The sequence below is a fragment of the Rhinopithecus roxellana genome, chromosome 7 (genome assembly GCF_007565055.1).
Source record: "Rhinopithecus roxellana isolate Shanxi Qingling chromosome 7, ASM756505v1, whole genome shotgun sequence".
Taxonomy (NCBI): Eukaryota; Metazoa; Chordata; class Mammalia; order Primates; family Cercopithecidae; genus Rhinopithecus; species Rhinopithecus roxellana.
The window spans coordinates 82,866,654-82,887,403 of NC_044555.1; the positions used below are offsets into that span (position 1 = coordinate 82,866,654).

General features: G+C 41.0%; 1 protein-coding gene across 13 annotated transcripts in view; it reads left to right on the forward strand.

Annotated features, from left to right (window-relative positions):
- Positions 1–20,750, forward strand: part of REPS2 (RALBP1 associated Eps domain containing 2) — a 202,051-nt gene that overhangs the window by 159,753 nt on the left and 21,548 nt on the right. For 11 of the 13 annotated variants that reach the window (XR_004058327.1, XR_004058329.1, XM_030933824.1 and 8 more), the window contains one exon: positions 191–252. Coding sequence is in view for 9 of the 13 variants with exons in the window: in XM_030933824.1 (XP_030789684.1) it covers positions 191–252 (62 nt within the window). In the remaining 4 variants the exon portion in view is untranslated. Of the gene's footprint in view, positions 1–190; positions 253–8,806; positions 9,055–20,750 lie in introns of all 13 variants that reach the window. The other 2 variants (XR_004058326.1, XR_004058328.1) reach the window with 1 other exon arrangement.

Consider the following 20,750-nt stretch of genomic DNA (forward strand, 5'->3'; position numbering starts at 1 on the left):
TGGGTTAGGATGAAAATGAAAAAGGGATTAGAAATAACATGTACTCTTTTTTCTTAAGCCTTCAGAAGGATTGTAAAAACTTAAAGATGTTAAATGCAAATGCCATTGCCATTCCAAGTTAACAAGCGTAAGAGTTTTTTGTTGTTTGTTTTTAGGGGTGATCCTTAACAGTATGTGTTTTTCTTTTTAGCTACCAAGTCAGGATTGTTACCCCCACCACCTGCGCTCCCTCCGAGACCTTGTCCATCACAGGTAGGAGACATATTTGATTTATGTAAACTGTTCGGTGATAGGGAAGTTGTCCTATCGCTGTGCTTCTTTGCAAGGGTTTGATCGCCACAGATCAGGTTCATGAGATTCCCAAGCTAATACCCTGTGAAGAGAGCAGAGAGTGGTTTAATTTATTCTCATCCAGCCAGCTCCCCAGCCTCACGTGGAAAAAGAAAGTTTCCTCAATAAGCCACCAAGCATACATATACTAGTTCACTCTTGGTTGTCCAGGGGTACATCTGTTTTCATCCCCAGAGAAGAGTAGAAGAAGGGGCCTCTCTCTGATTGGAGGTAGGACATGGTTTTTCTGTATAGTATGTGCAATCTGAGTGCCTATATTTTCATCAGCACTTCAGGAGCTGTGTAATTCTACATAAATGAAAGATAAATGGTTATCAACATGGGGTTAGTGCCATGGTTTTGGACTATGGTACTTTCTTTAGGATGGTACTTTTCCTCAGAACAAAAAGCTGAAATAGCAGGAGTGGGAGAGCATGTCACCAAGATCTGTTTTACCCCTAAATTAATTCTGCCTTATTTACATGTGCCACTATGGCCTTACTCATCAATACTTTGCAGAGCTGAAAATGAGAAGGAAACAGTAAATCCATGGAGTGTGGTATATGGTGTTACAGATCTTTCCTTTTGTTAATTGCTGCTGAAGAAACTTTCTATCTTTAAAGACCCTTTCTGATTTTTGGCAGAAAATGTTGGGAAATTTCTCAGTAGACAGTCCCTGTTTCTATTTCATTGTTCTGGGTGGTTCAGAGCTATTCTGCCATATGGGGACATCTCAGGACTCATGAGTCACTGAAACCACTTTTAACACATGCTTGTCCTTCTTTCAGTGAATGAAATGGTTTTTAGCATTCACTCAACCTTGAGATGCAAATACTAGGAGGTATTGGCTTCCTGCTTTAGTGTGAAGGGTAATAAAAAGCCCATTTCTTCCTGATCTGCATATAAACCAGCGAGAACTCCTTTCCAGGATCTAACATTGGCCTTAAGAGATATTGGTTGAACCGTCAACAAGTATTTATTGAGTCCCTGCTGTATATCTAATGCCAAACCTTAGTTTTGCCCTAAGCCTTTCCTTGGCTGTAATTTCTTCTCATTCAAATTATTAGCTATGTCTATTGAGCATCTCCAATAATTCAGGCTTTGTGCTAAGTGCTTTCAGTGCACTATTTAATCCTCACAAAAGCCCTCTGAGGTAGATACAGGTACTAATACTATCCCTTTTTTACAGATAAGGAAGTTGAAGCATACGGGGGCTAAGCAAGTTACCCAAGGTGGCATAGCTAGTAAATAGTAGAGCCAGCTCCCAAATTGCTGTCTGTCTCCTAAAGGCCCCTCCTGTTACCACCACTGGAGTCTAAGTGTCTATGTATACAGCCAGACGGCAGATCCATTGCACTTGCAATGGAGGCTTTCATCACAGGCCCCTAAGGAGGACCTTGATGAGATGAGGCTCCTGCTCCACACCAACAGCAAACCTGGACTTTGTCACTACAAAATGAGCAGGCATTTGCTAGCTGCTAGTTCACGCCTGGGGCTTGAGAGTCACCTGGTTGAATGCGTGGAAGACCTGTCTGAAAGGGCTTTTGTAACCAACCTCCTAGCTTTCTCTTGCTGTACAAATGCCAGTAGTTACCTCCTGGTCCCAAAATATGCTGCTGCTATCGGCAGTCTTCATCTGAGCTGCTTGAGGTCAGCTTCTTGCCTGCTTTTGGAGCTTAGTCACCAAAGATCTGAGTAGGGGAACTGGGAATTCTCTAGTCACTGTTAATGAATGAGTCTGCTTCTTTGTCTACTAGATTTCCCATCACAATATAAACAGTGAGCCCAGTACTCAGCCTAAGCCTCCGGCTCAGCTGCCTAACTATGGAGATTTCAGATTTTAGGAACAGGTGTGTAAGAAACGGAGGCAGAAGATCCACATTCCATTTCTCTCCCCTATTCCCTCCTTTCACCCACTGTAAGTGGGACACACATATTCAAATATATGAAGTCCTGGGCAAGAAACACATGGTTATATCTAGTTTTTGTGCCATGTCAAGTTGACATTGACCCTAGGAGAGTCTTACTAACCACTTGTATGGGATACCTATATATTCTAGTCTTTCCCTAACTGCTTGTCATAAAACAGTCTCTGGGAGATATTAATAGGGCTCTGTGGTACAGATTTGCAGACTGCTGCCCCTCTACCCCTCTGGGAGAGTCGCTGTGCAAGTGAGCTCACTAAAGGCTTTGGAGGCCCACAGTTAAGTAAAGCTGGTAAATTTTGTTAAAGCCAGCAATTTCCTAGCTTCTTTGACCATTAATATCTTTATTTATAAAATACCTGTTAGGATACAAAATCAGTGTGCAAAAAGCACAAGCATTCCTTTACACCAAGAACAGGCAAGCAGAGAGCCAAATTATGAATGAACTCCCATTCACAATCACTACAAAGAGATTAAAATACCTAGGAATACAGCTAACAAGGGATGTGAAGGACCTCTTCAGGGAGAACTACAAACCACTGCTCAAGAAAATTAGAGAGGACACAAACAAATGGAAAAACATTCCATCCTTATGGATAGGAAGAATCAATATCGTGAAAATGGCCTTATTGCCGGAAGTAATTTTTTTTTTTTTTGAGACGGAGTCTCGCACTGTCACCCCCGAGTGCAGTGGTGTGATCTCGGCTCACTGCAAGCTCCACCTCCTGGGTTCACACCATTCTCCTGCCTCAGCCTCCCAAATAGCTGGGACTACAGGTGCCCGCCACCACGCCCAGCTAATTTTTTGTATTTTTTAGTAGAGACAGGATTTAACTGTGTTAGCCAGGATGATCTCGATCTCCTGACCTCGTGATCCACCCACCTCGGCCTCCCAAAGTGCTGAGATTACAGGCATGAGCCACTGTGCCTGGCTGCCCAAAGTAATTTATAGATTCAATGATATTCCCATCAAACTACCATTGACATTCTTCACAGAGTTAGAAAAAACTATTTGAAATTTCATATGGAATCAAAGAAGACCCCATATAGCCAAGACAATCCTAAGCAAAAAGAACAAAGCTAGAGGCATCATGCTACCTGACTTCAAACTATACTACAAGGCTACAGTAACCAAAAGAGCATGATACTGGTATCAAAACAGACATATAGACCAGTGGAACAGAACAGAGACCTCAGAAATAACACCACACATCTACAACCATTTGATCTTTGACAAACCTGACAAAAACAAGCAATGGGGAAAGGATCAAAGGTCAAAATAAAGGGCTCTATTTTAAAGTAAAATCAGGTTCTGATAAATTTATCATTTGGCCTAGATAACACTGTTTTAAATTTATCAAGGTTGAATATTCAAGTGGAATGCTTGTTTTGTGTAATATATTTTTCCTTTGTTAGCTTTGGCAGTACCTTTTACTATATGTTCCCTAGTTGTAGAATTGGTTCATAAATTGCTCAGAGCTACTCGTATCTCTGGATTCATGTATCATGAAGAAACAATTCTGTTTCAGACCAACTTGTGTTGGTTGAATCTCAAGAGTTTTGGAAGTTCTTTTATGAGGATTTCTTAAATTTGAAAACTACTATTCTCAAGTAGTTAGGGATCACAGGCAGACACTACCAAACCTGGCTTTCCAGGTTTTAAGTAGGTAAGAAAAATGAATTTGTATATTTGCAATATGCATACAGAGATATATAAAGATCGTTTCTACGTACACCAAAAGCATATTATTCTTTTATCAAGTGAGAGAGATGAAGTATAGGTTTTCAGCATAACATGCAGTTTAGCTGGCTCATACTTATCCAAGCCAGTGATATGAACATCTGGATTAAGTTATACAGATGGGGCCCTGGAGTTAGGAAAAGGAATAAGTTAAAAGAAACATCTTTTTATTTTTCATACTATAGGTAAGATCAAGAAGAACCTAGTGACTATATACACAATTAAGTAGTTTGTGTTTCACATTTTCCTGTGGCAAGACTAGAGACTAGGGCATGGTCTTTTGGCTCAGCTCTGAAGAGGTGACATTTTTTTTTTAAAAAAAGACTTATTTATAGCATAAATAACCAAAAACCAATTAAAGTAAACTATTTCATATAGAGCAGTGTGTTCTTTTGTGTTTTTGTTTGTTTGTTTTTGTTTTCTTAAGACGAGGTCTCGCTGTGTCACCCAGGCTGGAGTGCAGTGGCGTGTTCAGGGCTTACTGCAGCCTTGACCTCCCAGGCTCAAGTGCTCTTCCCACCTCAGCCTAAAGTATTGGGGATTACAGGCATATGCTACTGTGCCCAGCCTAGAGCAATGTTAAAGTTAGAGTTAAATGTATTAGCCCACTGTTTGTGTCATTTTAATAAATCCAGTAAATTTTCATCTGTAGAGTTTGTGTTTATTCTTTTTTTTTTTTTTTGAGATGGAGTTTCGCTCTGTCGCCCAGGCTGGAGTGCAGTGGCATGATCTCGGCTCACTGCAAGCTCCGCCTCCTGGGTTCACGCCATTCTCCTGCTTCAGCCTCTGGAGTAGCTGGGACTACAGGCGCCCGGCACCACACCTGGCTAATTTTTTGTATTTTGTTTAGTAGAGACGGGGGTTTCACCATGTTAGCCAGGCTGGTCTCGAACTCCTGACCTTGTGATCCCCCCCCGCCTTGGCCTCCTAAAGTGCTGGGATTACAGGTGTGAGCCACTATGCCCAGCCTAATTCTGTATTTTTAGTAGAGATGGGGGTTTCACCATGTTGGCCAGGCTGGCCTCGAACTCGTGATCTTATGATCTGCCCGCTTCAGCCTCTCAAAGTGCTGGGATTACTGGCATGAGCCACTGTGCCCCACGAGTTTGTGTTTATTCTGTAGGTCCGTTATCTGCTAAGGGACTATTTGGTACTTCAGTAGCTAAGTCCTTTTAATAGTGTTGATCTCATGACAGTTTTCTTATGGCAATTGTGATAGAGCCACAGCTTCAGTGTAACTATCTTTAATAAAGAAAAGATTTTGGGGGTGTAAAACATTATCTTTTAAGTTTTCTATTAGCACCACATTTGATGAACTGGGGTTCCCTGCAGACTAACGTGCTCAGAATTTTCCTATTTCTGCCACTAATTTCTCACCTTGTATGTAACAAAGTATTCCTCACTAGCAATGTAATGAGTACTAAAAATAGCACTGGAAGGTGAAAGCGCTGTGGGAGAAGCATTTGATGAATACCTTTAAGCTTAGAGAGACCAAGAAGACTCATGGAAGGGGTGAGATGACCAATAAAATTAGTTTTAAAGAAACGAGAACTTTTTTTTTTAGCTGGCTAAAAGATACAGAGCTTTACTGCAGGAAAAAAACAAAACAAAACAAAACAAAAAAACAAAAAAAACCCAAATGCAGAGAAACAGGCATGCAAGAGGTCCTGGCATGTTTGAGAAGCTGCCTGAGATTTAGAAAGCCAGATTGTAGGGAAAATGGCTGTAGTGTTCTGGAAGTGGCCACGGGAAGCAAGCCTCCTACTCACTTCTAGTTCCATTTCTGGTAGGGCTGTGGGAGAGAAACAGCCCCTTCCAACGGAGTTCTGTCTGGGGAGCAGAAACTGAAGAGAGGACAGGGTTTTAGTTAGCTCAGTGGTTCTCACCTGTGGCTGCACAGTGGACTCATCTGGGGGAGCTTTAAACCTGCTGAGGCCTGGAGCCCCTCCCAGAGATTTTGGTATGGAGTGCTGAGGTCCGGCCACTGGGAGTTTTAAAAACCTCCCCAGGTGATTCTGAAGTGCAGCCAGAGTTGAGAAGCACTGAATTAGGGCAAGAGGAAGGAATAGAGAAAAGGTTGAGAATATAGGGACTTTTATTGATGAGTTCTTATAGGGCACAATGAAAGGGGTTCTGGAGTTGGGGAGGCATGAGATCAGCTTAGGGGATGTACTCAGACCCTATGGGGACAAGAGCTCAGATCATGGGATGGCCTGGGAGTCAAGGGATTCTTGTGGTGACTGTTGTGAACAGGGCTAGAGGATGTGACAGGAAGGTCCTGCTGGAAGAACTAGTCACTGTGTGCCTCAGGTCCTGTGTATACTGCTGTAAGAGGCTAGCCATGAACACAGATGGCCTCGAGAGGAAACCAGAACAACTGTGGTCCATTCAGTTAATTCCTCATCTAACTTTGTCATCTGGCTAGAATCAGGTCCTGAAAGTGATATCGAACCAAATAGGAATATGGCAATCATGCTACTTTTTTCAAAGACAAATTTTTAAGATACAACTTTTTATAAAATACTACATTTGTTTTATTTGGAAGTAAAAACTGCAGCTCACTTAAACTCAAATGGCAGTTGGTAGGCCCTGAATTTGTGAAATATTCAATACCATTTTTAATACTCTATCCTTTTAATTAATATCCTGTCATTTAAATTATTCTTTCCACAAGTTAATACACAGTTGATGATTCAAAATAGTAAATTCTTCTGGGAGAAATTACGAGTTTTAGACCACACACACTCTTTTTGGTGGGGCGGGGGGAATTTCTGCTGATTATGTAAGTCTCTTACAGGGCTATCTAATCCATTTTTAAATGTAAGTGTTATTAAAGCATAACATATATACTGAATCTATTTTTAACACATACTAAATAAATTTTTAAGATAGTAAAGTGAAGTACAGGTTGAGTACTCCTTGTCTGAAATGCTTGGGACCAGAAGTGGCTTAGATTTCAGATTTTTTTTTATTTTGGAATATCTGCATTACACTTACCTAGTTGACCATCTCAGATCTGAAAATCCAAAATCCTAAATGCTCCAGTGAGCGTTTCCTTTGAGTGTCATGTTGGTATTCAAAAAGTTTTGGGAGGCCAAGGCAGGTGGATCACCTGAGGTCAGGAGTTCGAGACCAGCCTGGCCAACATGGTGAAACCCTGTCTCTACTAAAAAAAAAAAAATACAAAAATTAGCCAGGCAGGGTGGCAGGCGCCTGTAGTCTCAGCTACTCAGGAGGCTGAGGCAGGAGAATCTCTTGAACCTGCAAGGCGGAGGTTGCAGTGAGCCAAGACCACAACATTGCACTCCAGCCTGGGCAACAAGAGCAAAACTCTGTCTCAAAAAAAAAAAAAAAAGAAAAAAAAAAAAGAAGGAGGCCACTTTCAGTGGCTCATGCCTCTAATCCCAGTACTTTGGGAGGCTGAAGCGGGCAGATCACCTAAGGTCAGAAGTTCAAGACCAGCCTGACCAACATGGTGAAACCCCATCTCTACTAAAAATACAAAAATTAGCCTGGCATGATGGTACATGCCTGGCGTGATGGTACGTACCCAGCTACTCGGGAGGCTGAGGCAGGAGAATTGCTTGAACCCAGGAGGTGGAGGTTGTAGTGAGCCGAGATCGAGCCACTGCACTCCAGCCTAGGTGACATAGCGAGACTCTGTCTCAACAACAGCAATAACAAAAGTTTTGGGTTTTGGATCATTTTGGATTTTGCATTTTTGAATTTTGGATACTTAACCTGTGTTATATTGTCAACTTTCAAATATCTATAAGAAAATAGCAAGAAACATTAATGTAAACAATAGAAAAATGTCACTGCTTTTAAAACTGCATGTTTGTTTTTTCTTTATCAAATTAAAATTCCGTGAATAAACACCAAACATCAGTAAATCTCTTGCTATAATATATTCAGATGACCTCATGTAATGTATAAGTTATTGAATCACCTTAATATACTGCCTGTTAAAGCATATTATGAACTTCCAAAGGTATATGCAACATCCTAATTTTTACTCATCAAAATATGAATTTAATATGTATCAAGATAGTTTCTATTTATGCATGTATTAGAAAATCAGAAATTATTCCAAAGTGAATTTATAAACATATGTCACCTAAGATGCCACCTTCATTTTCTTCCAAAGTGTTACTTTGTTCTGTCCTATGCTGTAGATTAGCTGAAAATCACAACATGTTAATGAGTATTTCAGTGATTAAGGAAAGAAGATATAAACCAAGAATGTACCTTCATCTGTGATGATGAAAGAACATACAGAAAGCTGTACTACACTGTGCTGAATGTAGTAATATGAATGTGTCTGTCTGGTCTTGTCCTTAGCCCTGCTACTGTGTAGCTCTATGGCTTTGTGGGAGTTAATTAAGTTAGTCTCATGGACCTATTGCCCCTTCTATAAAATAAGATTGGACTAGAGGGATCCTACTAGTGCTAAGATGTCTGATTCTATTTTGTATTGTCTGTTCAAGAATTTTTTTTTGTAATATAGATAAAACATCATGAAACACAGTTGAGGGACAAGATAGGTTGGACTAATTTTCCCTGCTCCTCCCTACTGAGTACAACTAAAACCCCCAGACATACTATAATGGAAAGAGGATTTTTTTTTTTTTTTTTTTTTTTTTTTTTTTTTTGAGACAGGGTCTTGCTCTGTTATCCAGGCTGGAGTGCAGTGGTGCGATCATAGCCCACTGCACCCTCGACCTCCTGGGCTGAAGGGATTCAGCCTCCTGAGTAGCTGGGACTACAGGTCCATGCCACAACACCAAGCTAATGTTTTTATTTTTTGTAGAAACACGGTCTTCCTGTATTGCCTAGGCTGGTCTCAAATTCCTGACCTCAAGCAATCCTCCCACCTCAGCCTCCCAAAGTCTTGGGATTACAGGTGTGAGCCACCATGCCTGGCCAGAACAAAGACTTTGAAAGGTTTAAAGAGGAAAGAGGACTGGCGTGACAGTGAACTAGAGACTTCAAGTAGACGGAAGACCAGTAAGGAAATAGAAAGCTTGAACAATACCATGCTTCAACTTGATGTAACAGGTAACTATAGAATACCCAGCATGAGCACAATAGACATTTTTCTCAAGTGCACTTGGAATATTCTTCAGGATAGACCATGTGTTAGGCCACAAAACAAGTCTCAATAAATTTAAAAAGATTGAAGTTATATTAAATATCTTCTCTGATGTCAATGGAATGAAACTAGAAATCAATAATAGAAGTAAAATGGAAGATTCACTAATATGTAGAAATTAACATACTCTTAAAAACACAAAGAAGAAATTATAAGTGAAATTAGAAAATACCTTGAGATGAGTGAAAACAAAATCATACCAAAACCTATGGGATGCAGTGAAAGCAGTACTTGGAGGGAAAGTTTTAGCTATAAACCTTAACATTAAAAAAGAAGAGATCCAAAATCAACAGTTAACTTTACACCTTAAGAAACTGGAAGAAAAAGAGCACACTAAATCCAAAGCTAGCAGGACAGAAATAATAAAGAGTAGAGTGGAGATAAACAAAATAGAGAACAGATAAACAACAGAGAAAATAGTTGAAAAGTTGATTTTTTGCAAAGATCAATGAAATTGGCAAACCTTTAGCTAGACTGACCAAGAGTATAATTAAGCATGTGTTAACCTCTGGTCAAAATAAAGGGCTCTGTTTTAAAGTCAAATCAGGTTCTGATAAATTTGTCATTTGCCCTAGATAACATTGTTTTAAATTTATCAAGGTTGAATATTCAAGTAGAATGCTTGCTTTGTGTAATGTATTTTTCCTTTGTTAACTTTGGCAGTACCTTTTACTATATGTTCCCTAGTTGTAGAATTAGTTCATAGATTGCTCAGAGCTACTCATATCTCTGGATTTATGTATCATGAAGATACAATTCTGTTTCAGACCAACCTGTGTTGATTGAATCTCAAGAGTTTTGGAAGTTCTCTTATGAGGATTTCTTTTTTTTTTTTTTTTTTGAGACAGAGTCTCGCTCTGTCGCCCGGGCTGGAGTGCAGTGGCCGGATCTCAGCTCACTGCAAGCTCCGCCTCCTGGGTTTACGCCATTCTCCTGCCTCAGCCTCCTGAGTAGCTGGGACTACAGGCACCCGCCACATCGCCCGGCTAGTTTTTTGTATTTTTTAGTAGAGACGGGGTTTCACCATGTTAGCCAGGATGGTCTCGATCTCCTGACCTCGTGATCCGTCTGTCTCGGCCTCCCAAAGTGCTGGGATTACAGGCTTGAGCCACCGCGCCCGGCCGAGGATTTCTTAAATTTGAAAACTATTCTCAAACAGTTGGCACTGAATGACAAATTCAAAAGGCAAGGGAAATGGCCATAGTGATAAGTGCAAGGAGAAGAGAGGGTGAGAATTAGTAATGAAATACCAGCATTGGAATAGAGGAGAAAGGTATAAGCCTGTTCCCCTTCCTTCTTTTTAAAAGAAGCACTCAGCATTTTGTTCTTTATCAACACATGTCTTTAGAATTAATCCTAGTAACTAATTCAAAAGAAAGGAAAAGTTCTATGATGACCTTTATTTTAGTATTATAAATAAAAATAAGAACAATACAGACAACCTTAATGTCTAGGAAGAAGGCACTGGTCAAGGGTAATGTATATCTGCCTAATTTGAATATTAGGCATCTATTAAAATGATTACATGACAAACAGTAGAAAAGAGGGGTAACAACTGAATACAGAAGTGTTTCCTGATTGTACCACATAAGTATATGGTACACCTTTGATGGTAAGTTTTTCTCATCTCTGAGGGGTGACCTTGAAGGTCCATGGTGCATGGTAATTGGCCCCTTTCCAGCAGTCAGATTTCGAATTACTTTTAGATTAGCCACTGTTCCCTTCCCAGTAGGGTTTTGAGATTCTTAGCTCCTTAGTGAGTTTCTACTAACTCTTTTTTAGGGGTCTAAAGGGATCGCTTAGATAACTCATTTATAATTTACCTATTTTGTCTTGTAACTTGTTTTTATAAGTTTCTGTATTTTGCGAGATTCTGTATGTGTAGTTTTTATTTGAATTGGGGTATCTGTGAAGGTCTCCAGACAGTTCAATACTAAATGTCAAGTGCCTAATGCTAAAATACTTGGAGAAGACTGCTGAGTAAGTGGTAGAAGTTTAAATGGCTGTTTTGGTGGGGAAGTTATGCAGTTTTTCTTTTAAAAATTTTGTCTTACAATTAAGGATTGGGGAAAAGAAAAAAAAATGTCCTCTGATATGACAACTAGAATAAAACATCATTTGAAGATTTACCAGAATAAAATGACCTTTGGAAACTACTTCTAGAGACCAGCTGTCAGAAATAGTGATAAGACATATTGCATAATTATATTGTTATGATGACTCTAGCAATTGTGAGGTTCAAAGAAATAGTGTACTGAGGTATTATCATCTAGTCATTTTTTAAAATCTATGTTCTTTGGATAGTAAACTCTTATTGCCCTCACTCTTAAATAGTAATTTTGCTGTGTACCGAATTTTAGACTGAAAGTAATTTTTCCTCAGTATTTTGAATGCATTACCTCCTCGTCTACCATTTATTGCTGCCACTGCTCCGGATTGTACTGTCAATCTATTTTTTATTCCTTTGGTGCAGCTTTGTCTTTCCTCTGGGGTGGCTTTTAAAAGTTTATTTTTACTTTCAGTGTTCTGTTTTGATGGCGCTGTGATGGGTCTAAGCATAGATTTAAATTTGTTTACTCCAGGTGACACTTGGCATGCATGTTCCTTCTGGAAAATCATCTTTAGTTGTAGAACATTTAGTGATATCTCTGTGGGTTTTGCTTCTCTACTTATTTCTTCTGTTTTCTTCTTGAACTCAAACTAACTATATTTCTGTCAACACATTTTAAAAAAATTCTAGTAATGAGTCTTTCATCTTTTTTTTTTTCTTTTTTGAGACAGGGTCTTGCTCTGTCACCCAGGCTGTGTGATGGGACAATCCATGGCTCACTGCAGCCTCAACCTCCAGGACTGAAGCCGTCCTCCCATTTCAGCCTCCCAAGTAGCTGGGATTACAGGTGCATGCCACCACACCTGGCTAGTTTTTTGTATTTTTTGTAGAGGTGGGGTTTTTTCATGTTGCCCAAGCTGGTCTTGAACTCCTGGGCTCAAGCAGTCTTCCCATTTCGACCTCCCAAAGTGCTGGGATGTACAGATGTGAGCACTGCACCTTGTCACTTTCATCTGTTTATGTTGTGATCTTTCTGGGTTTGCTCTGGATGAAATCTTCGTCTTCCAAATTAAAAATCCTGTGCATGACTATATAGCCTAGAATTTTTCCTATTCTGTTATTAAGCCTCTATCACTATTCTTTGATTCTAGGTTTTATAATCCATTCTTTTTTATAACAACCTGTTCTTGTTTTACTTTTCCCTATTTTTGTTTTATACCCATCTATTCTTTTTTAAGATCTATTCTCCACTTTTAACTTTGAGGATTCTAAAATACTTATTTTATTTTTAACTTGTTCTATTTTCATTTTTGTCAGGAGCAAATTTGCCTTTTTTATTTGGCTGTTCTACCATGCTTTTTGGAATTTTGTTTTGTAGGCTTATTTTGAGTTGGAGTTCAATCTCGTTCTCAGTTCTCTGAGCTCCTCCCTTTCTACCAGTTCAGTGGCTGTCTCTACCAACTACTCCTGGCATCCATGGCCTCCAGTCAAGAGCTGATTCTTATACTTGAAATACAGCACTTCCATCTGGTGCAGGTGTCAGGGGTCTTATAGATGGCACCCAATGGTGCGTAGCCCAAAACCAGGCTTCAGTATTATATCTGCTTCAGTTCCTTTCCTAAGTAGGCAACCCAGAGCGTCTCCACAGGTTTCATCTTGGTTTTGCAGCTTCACAGGTAGCAAAGTGATACTTTAGCCTCTGGCATCAGGGAATGAGCTTGGTACCAGTCCCCTGCCTCATGTGGGACATTTAAATCCCTGTTATTAGGAGCTCTCAGCTGCCTGTCTGCTTCTGCACCCTCTGCCTGACCTACCACTTTGTGATTTGGCCCCACAGGGACCTGTATCTTGCTTCTGAGTGGGACTGAGTCTTTTAAATTTTAACGCTTCATGCTGACACTCTCGTATCTGTCATTGCATATCATTTTATGGAAGGGGAAGTTGAGATTCAGAGAGCAGAAGTTAACTACTTGGACCTCGCATTTGGTAAGTAAGCCAGCCTGCTGTAGAAGAAAAGGGCTGGAAAAGGTTTCTGGGGAAGTGCTAGAAATTTAATAAGCATGTAGAGAGAGAGAAAAATCATTCACTGTACATCACAAAAATTAACTGTAGATCTGCTAAGTAAAAGTTGATTAAATTTCTACACTCTGTGCCTACCAATAATTTTCTAAATGTGAACTCTTTCCTACATTAATCTCAAATGCTTATTTTTAAAGTGCCTTCCCCAGTGCAGACTTACATTCATCTTAACCAAAATGGCCTTCACATTTGGTGTGTGGGCCATATTTGATGTAGCAAAAGGCCAAGGGTAACCCTTATTCTGCCCCCTAAAAGGGAACAGAAAGAGAACTTTTGCATAATAAATAATTATTTATGCATTTCAAAATTGATTTTAAGAGTACACAAACCATAGAGGCTTTCCGATTCATCATGTATTTTATTAATTTATCAAGCACTTCAACAGAGTGCCCGATGCTCTTCTAGATGCTTTACAAATATTAACTCATTTAAGCCTCACAGCAACCATGTGCAGTGGGTTCTGTTGCTATCCTCACATTGCAGATAAGTAAACAAGGCACAGAGAACCTCAGCAACTTGCTCGAGGTCACTGACAGCAAGAAAGAGTTAAGGCTATGGTTCCTACCTTGGCTATTTAGCCCCAGTGTGCCAGCTCCTACTATACTACTATGCTGTGCTGTGAAACCAAGTCTCACAATTACTTTCTTAACAATCAAACTGACACACTATATTTGTCAGGGATACATTTTATTTTATGGAACTAGTTAAAAATTAGCTTTACCTCACTTCTGGTGACTTGTTTTCTTTCTTAGGTTCTTCCTCATTATATTATGCCCATGATATTGTTGTATTATGTAAAGCTCACTCTGCTGGTTATCATTCTTCTGGAAGATGCCATAAGTTCATCTAATCATTTCATCAGATGTTAATGGAATATGCTCACTGTAGGCCCACACTTTGCTGAGAACTATGGGAGCACAAAGATTGTGATGTGATCTTTATCCTGTAGCTCCTTTTTCCTGCATCACCCTCTCACAGCAGTCGTGCCCAACACTATCTATTCTATAGTCTCTCATGGTTCTTACAACTGAGTCATTTTCTATGTGTCTCATTTAAACCCATTTCTTCATGCTTTATTGACATAGGTTGTAGACAATAAACTGGTCACCATGTTTCTAATAACTAACAATATAGCCCAGTTTTCCCCTAGGGGGGCTCAGTTATGGTTGTTTTCTGGGTTTCTGAGCAATGGAATCCTCATTTCTCTTCTCTGCTGCCCCCTATCGCACTGTGACTTTTTTTTTTTTTTTTTTTTTTGAGAGAGATTCTTGCTCTGTCTCTCAGGCTGGAGTGCAGTGGCATGATCTTGGCTCACTGCAACCTCTGCCTCCCAGGTTCAAGCAATTCTCCTGCCTCAGCTTCCCGAGTAGCTGGGATTACAGGCACATACCACCACATCTGGCTAATTTTTGTATTTTTAGTAGAGATGGGGTTTCACCATGTTGGCCAGGCCAGTCTCGAACTCCTGACCTCGTGATCCCCCTGCCTCAGCCTCCCAAAGTGCTGGGATTACAGGCATGAGCCACTGTACGTGGCCTACACTGTGACTTTAAGGAAGCGCTCCTGAGGGGGTCAGAGGAGGAGCAGATGTGGATTGGGAGGATGCCCGAATGTGCTACCATGCTAGTGGGAAAGGACAGTGGAGGACAACCAGGGGTTGGGCTCAGGGAGGCAGCCTGACAGAGGATTTAAGAGCATGGGCTTGGGGTTTCAAATCCTATCTCTGCCTCTTACTGGCTTTGTGACTTGGGCAAGTTCATCTCTCTGTGCCTCAATTTCATCATCTGTAAAATGGGGATCATGATAGTATCCATTTTCATAGGGGTCTGATGATTAAATGAGTGAAGATCTCTAAAGCACTTAGAATGATGCCTGGTGCCATGGTCAACCCTCAACAACATTTAGCTGTTATAATTATCACCACAGGCCTAGTGAAACAGAGGTGGGGTCTAGTTGGCAGACACAGAACAGACTCCAGATAGCTAGAAATTAGTTGCCACCAGCCCAGAATGAGTGCTGAACTGGCTCGCTAAAGCACTTGTAGTCGAAGCATGTTGTTACCCTCATCTGTGACCTTTCAGGGGCTGTCTCTCTGCCTACGTCAGGGGTTGGCAAACTATAGCCTACAGGCCAAATCCACATGGTCACCTGTTTCTGTAAATAATGGAAATATGAAGGAGAATCAGTTGGCAAGAGGCACGCATAGGGCATCTTCAACCTTTTCCATTGGGAAACATGAGTCTCGAGAATCCTGCCATAGATCAAAAGAATGGCAATGAGAAGAACCAGTGGACAGATGGATAGGCCTCCCCATCAGCCTTTAACCCTCCTGCTCTTATCTCAAGGATCACATGCCTGTGTTTATAGTTTCTGATTTTTCTTTGAGGACGTTTGACCGAGATGATCTGTCTTTCGGACTTTACTCGCAAAACTCTGAGCAGTATCTTTGATACAACTGGCAGCTTCAAAGGCTTGCAGTGGATAGGACTCCCTAACTCTGTTTCACAAGCATAATTAAAAGAAGGCAGACTAGGCCTCATCACAGTATTGTATCTTGAAGGAGAGGAAGAAGGAAACAAGCCTGTCCAGAGAAAACAGGGTAAAGGAATTTTTCTTCCTACCTTCCTCCTAAATACCCTTCTCTGCCCAGCAAATTTTGTAGGTGTCACCCAGTGATATATTGGTAAACCTTCTCCCCCAAGGGGTGGGGGAAAGCCCCAGTTTGCAGCCATTGTTGCTGTCTGTGTTGTGAATGCTCCCACCATGCTGACTGCAAGTGGAGCTGGGAAGAGATGTGTATCATTGGCTCACTAACACTAGCATGCTCTGTGGTAGACAGCTTCCCTTGCCTCTGAATCCTTGTGTCAGGATTCTACATGCCAGGCAACAAGAGCTTTTTTTCTTTATGTATCATGCCAGTGATTTTAGTCTAGGGCACTGTTTCAGCCCAATCCCAGAATGTGCTATTAGAAATGGGGCCATATTTTTGAAATTGCTAGAGGCAAAACTTCCCTCTTGTTTATGTTTAACTTGTGCCACTAGGTGGCACTTAAAGGACATTACAGGAAATTGGATCTACTGGATTTTTAAAACTTTTTTTTTTTTTTTGAGACGGAGTCTCACTCTGTCGCCCAGGCTGGAGTGCAGTGGCGCGATCTCAGCTCACTGCAACCTCCGCCTCCCGGGTTCAAGCAATTTTCCTGCCTCAGTCTCCCGAGTAGCTGGGACTATAGGCATGTGCCACCACACCCAGATAATTTTTATATTTTTAGTAGAGATGGGGTTTTGCCACGTTGGCCAGGCTGGTCTCAAACCCGTGACCTGAGTTGATCCGCCCACCTTGGCCTCCCAAAGTGCGAGGATTACAGGCATGAGCCACCGTGCCCGGCCCAAAACACTTCTTATTGAAGTATAATATGCATGTAGAAAAGCAAGTTGCACATTTAATGCGCAACTCAATTTTCGCAAGCAGAGCACATGCATATAATCAGCATCCAAATCAAGAAACAGGATATTACTAGCACCCCAGAAGCCCTCCTTGTGCTGTTTTCCAGTTGCTATCTCTTATTCTTAGGGTTACCACTATTCTGACTTCTAACAGCATAAATTAGTTTGACCTGTGTTCTACTTTATGTAAGTGGAATCATGCGGTGTATACTCTGTGTCTGGCTTTTTATTAAATGATGTTTGTGTGATTTATTCATACTGTTGTGTGTAATTGAGATCATTGCTGTATAGTATTCCATTGTATGTGCAAATATAACACTATTTTCTACTATTGATGCACATTTTTGTACTTTTCAGATTTGGGAAATTGTGAATAGTGCTGCTGTGAACACTCGTATCCAAGTTGTTGAGTGGATGAGTGTTTTCATTTCTCTTGGATATATACCTAAGAGTAGGATTTCTGGGTCATAGTGTAGGCATATGTTCAGCTTTAATAGGTACTGCCAAACAGTTTTACGAAGCGTTTGTACTGATTTACACTCCATTAATGGTGTTCCCACTCCAGTTCCACGTCCTCATCAATGCTGAATTTATTTTATGGCTGGTTCCTAACTCAACATAATTTTTATAGCTCCCTTTCTGGCCAGCTATTTCTAATTGAAATTTTTTAAAGCCACATTATTCTGATGGACATGGCTCATGCAGGAAGGGCTATGTCAACCCAAAAGGGGACATTTATCACAGCCTAAGTGTGAACTATCAGTAAATCAGAAAGGGTGTTACTCTAACACTCCATCACACCAATACACAGAGCAAAGGAACCAGGAAAGTAATTCAGATTGTAAGTGTGATAAAATATCAGTTCATAGGCCAGGGCTCTGAGGCATTTTGAAGTTTGTATATACATTTGTTATTATTGCCAGGCCTATATATGTCAGGGATTGGGGCCCAACAGAAAGGATTTCTAAAGGCCTCATAATGAGGTGCCTTTCAATTGTGCTGCTGGTGGGTGCCTGTTTAGTAAGGGTCTCTTTGGTTTGGCAAGAGGCATGCATGGGGCATCTTTCTTCAACCTCATCCCTGGGGAGCGTGAGTCTCTAGAGAATCCTGCTTTAGATCACCTTACCTGTGAGGCTCATGTTGTTGTCTCTGCAGATGGTGTTTTAATATGGCTTTAGGTATGTGATATAGAGAGTGCAGTTCAGACTTGACTCAGATTTCTGTTCCATTACTAGAAATTGGACATAGAACAAAACCCAGGTCATGGTCAAAATATTTGTCTTTAGACCAAAATAAAGTGCTCATAGTCCTTTAGTTGTAACGGTAAGTCTGTCTCATGGATGTTGTCCATAATCTAATGGGTTCCAGGAATCCCCAAGACATTCTGCCATGTGACTGCTGAATCCAGCAACTAGTTGCCCATTATAGTCACTGGTATCCACTCTCAACAAAGTTGTTCCTGAGCCCCTCTGTCAGTGAGTGTCTCCAATGTTGGATTGGTCTACTGAGGGGGGTGCCCACCAGAGATGTTCACTGCACACTGCCTGAGATATCTATGCTAAAGCAGCAGTGAAACATGAAAGTCTGAAAGGGATTTTATTTTTAAATTTTTCTCCCCTCCAATATTAGTAGCAGTAATATCCAGTCGCACAGATTTAGACTGTGGATAGCCTGCTTTGTGGGATCTGCTTATATTCTAAATTGGAGCCAGCATTTTATCAGCCTAGGTTTTCATCTGTTTGGCAAGGAGGAAAATGCCCTTATGTTGGATTGGCTGCTGCTTGCAATAGGAGGAACTATGCCTGGGAAACCCATCATAATTTTAATCCTAATGATGATAGTAGCTGCTATTGTCGAACAGTTACTATGTAATTGTGCTTAGCACACTAGACAGACATTTTGCTTAATCTTCACAATATTGTGAGTTAGGTGAATTATTCCACTTTGCAGATGAAGAAATTGCAGCTCAGCGAGACTAAGCATGTGACCAGCTCACACAATGAGCAAGTGCAAAACCTGGGTTTGACTCCAGAGCCTATACCCTGTAACTGTTCTGTGCTCTGTGGGTGCAGTTACCAAGGGATGAATTACTGACTTCTTCTCCAGTGGAACACGAAACAGTATTGGGTTCATTGCTGGGTTATTCCACACATTGATTAGAGGACCTGTTGTTTGCGGGCATTCAGCTTAGGTATCAGGAAAATGATAGGGAAACAAGACAGATCCTGCCCTCCAGGTGCTTACCATTCATTTATCATGTTCCGTCTCTCACAGGTGACTTGAGTCATGGATTTTTGGTAATCATTCTTGCTGAGAATTCAGTCTTTTGGACCTTCTTGAGGCTCTATTTACCCCTCTCTCTGAGCCTGGTTGGGGAATGATAGGGTGGAACAGTGGTGTGCTAGGCCATTGGTTCTACATCTTCTATGACTGGGTTTAGCAAATGGCTTTCTGTTGTGTTCTTGCCCAGCAGAGATGGGGGACAGGTGAAAACTAGGCACCAAATGATATTTAGAATACTGACAGGATGCTGGAAAGGCTCTGGAGGCAGGAGCAGGATTGTCTTCTCATCTGCCTAAAATTTAGCTGCTGCCCTTGTGATCCCCATTCTTGGAATCCACCTGGATCCTTGGATGATAAAGCCTGAGTTTCTTGTTCTGACCTGCCAATATTGCAAACCTAAAAAAGAAGTTACCTATGTTATCCACACCTTGGCAAAGTTCTACAGATAGACTTATTTTTTTTTTTTTTTTTTTGAGACAGAGTCTTGCTCTGTCACCCAGGCTGGAATGTGGGAGTGCAGTAGCGAGATTTCGGTTCACTACAACCTCCGCCTCCCGGGTTCGAGTAATTCTCATGCCTCAGCCTCCTGAGTAGCTGGGATTACAGGAGTGCGTCACCACACCGAGCTAATTTTTGTATCTTTAGTAGAGATGGGGTTTTGTCATGTTGGCCAGGTTGGTCTGAAACTCCTGGTGTCAAGTGATCCACCTCCCAAAGTGCTGGGATTACAGGCGTGAGCCACCATGCCCAGCCAGACTATTTATTTTTTAAGTGGGATTTGACTTTTTTTTGTTGTTGCAAATTTGACTTTTAAACAAAATTTTACTGCTAAAGATTTTGCCCAGCTGCAAATATTTATCTATAGAACCATGTGGCATATGCCCCCATTCCCTCCATGATGAATGGATGAGAAAACAATTAAGAAGCCTAGTTAGTATTGCAAGAGCACCTGTGGCCTTGCCCAGACTAGGGCCTTGGAGACTAGGTTTTCTCATCTCTTAAATGAAGAGTTTGCACCATCAGTGGTTCCCGGTTGATCTGGGCTGGCTACATAAAAATCACCTAGGGAGCTTGTTAAAATATGAGTTTCTAATGCCTCATCCCTAAGGGATTCTGATGAAAGAAGTCTGGAATAGCATCTACAAGTCTGAATTTATAAAAAGTTCCCCAGATAATTATCCTGCTCCAGTTATATTTGGGAGACACTGTGCTAGAGGGTCTAGAACAAACATAATTGAGTTGGGGAGAAACTTCCAATGTGCTTGAAGATTTGGGGAATAACTATATGCCTGGAGCAGGTTCCATATGGGCAAACTAACCCAGTTATGATGCAGAGGTAAATTGGAGCCAGAGGATGGAAGAGCTTTAACTGGCCGAGGGATTGTGTTGTGTGCCATAGGCCTTGGGGAGCCAGTGAAAGACTGAGAAAAAGCATTTTGATTAGATAGTGCTTTACAAGATTAATTTCTCAGTGGTGTGCAGGGTGGATCAGACTGGGCTAGAACTGAAGGCTGGAAAAAGACCCATTGAAGTCTTTGCAGTGGCCCAGGTGACAAGTGTGACGAGTATGTGGACTCAGATGGGACCAGTGGGACCTTTGTACAGCTAACCTGCCTCAGTGGAACTGGAATCTGAGACATACTGTTTTAAACTCCTTAAAAATGCATAATTTATTAATGTCATGTTCATCTGCCTAAACTATTATAATTAACTATTTTTTTTGTGTTTTTGTCCAGAAGGTTT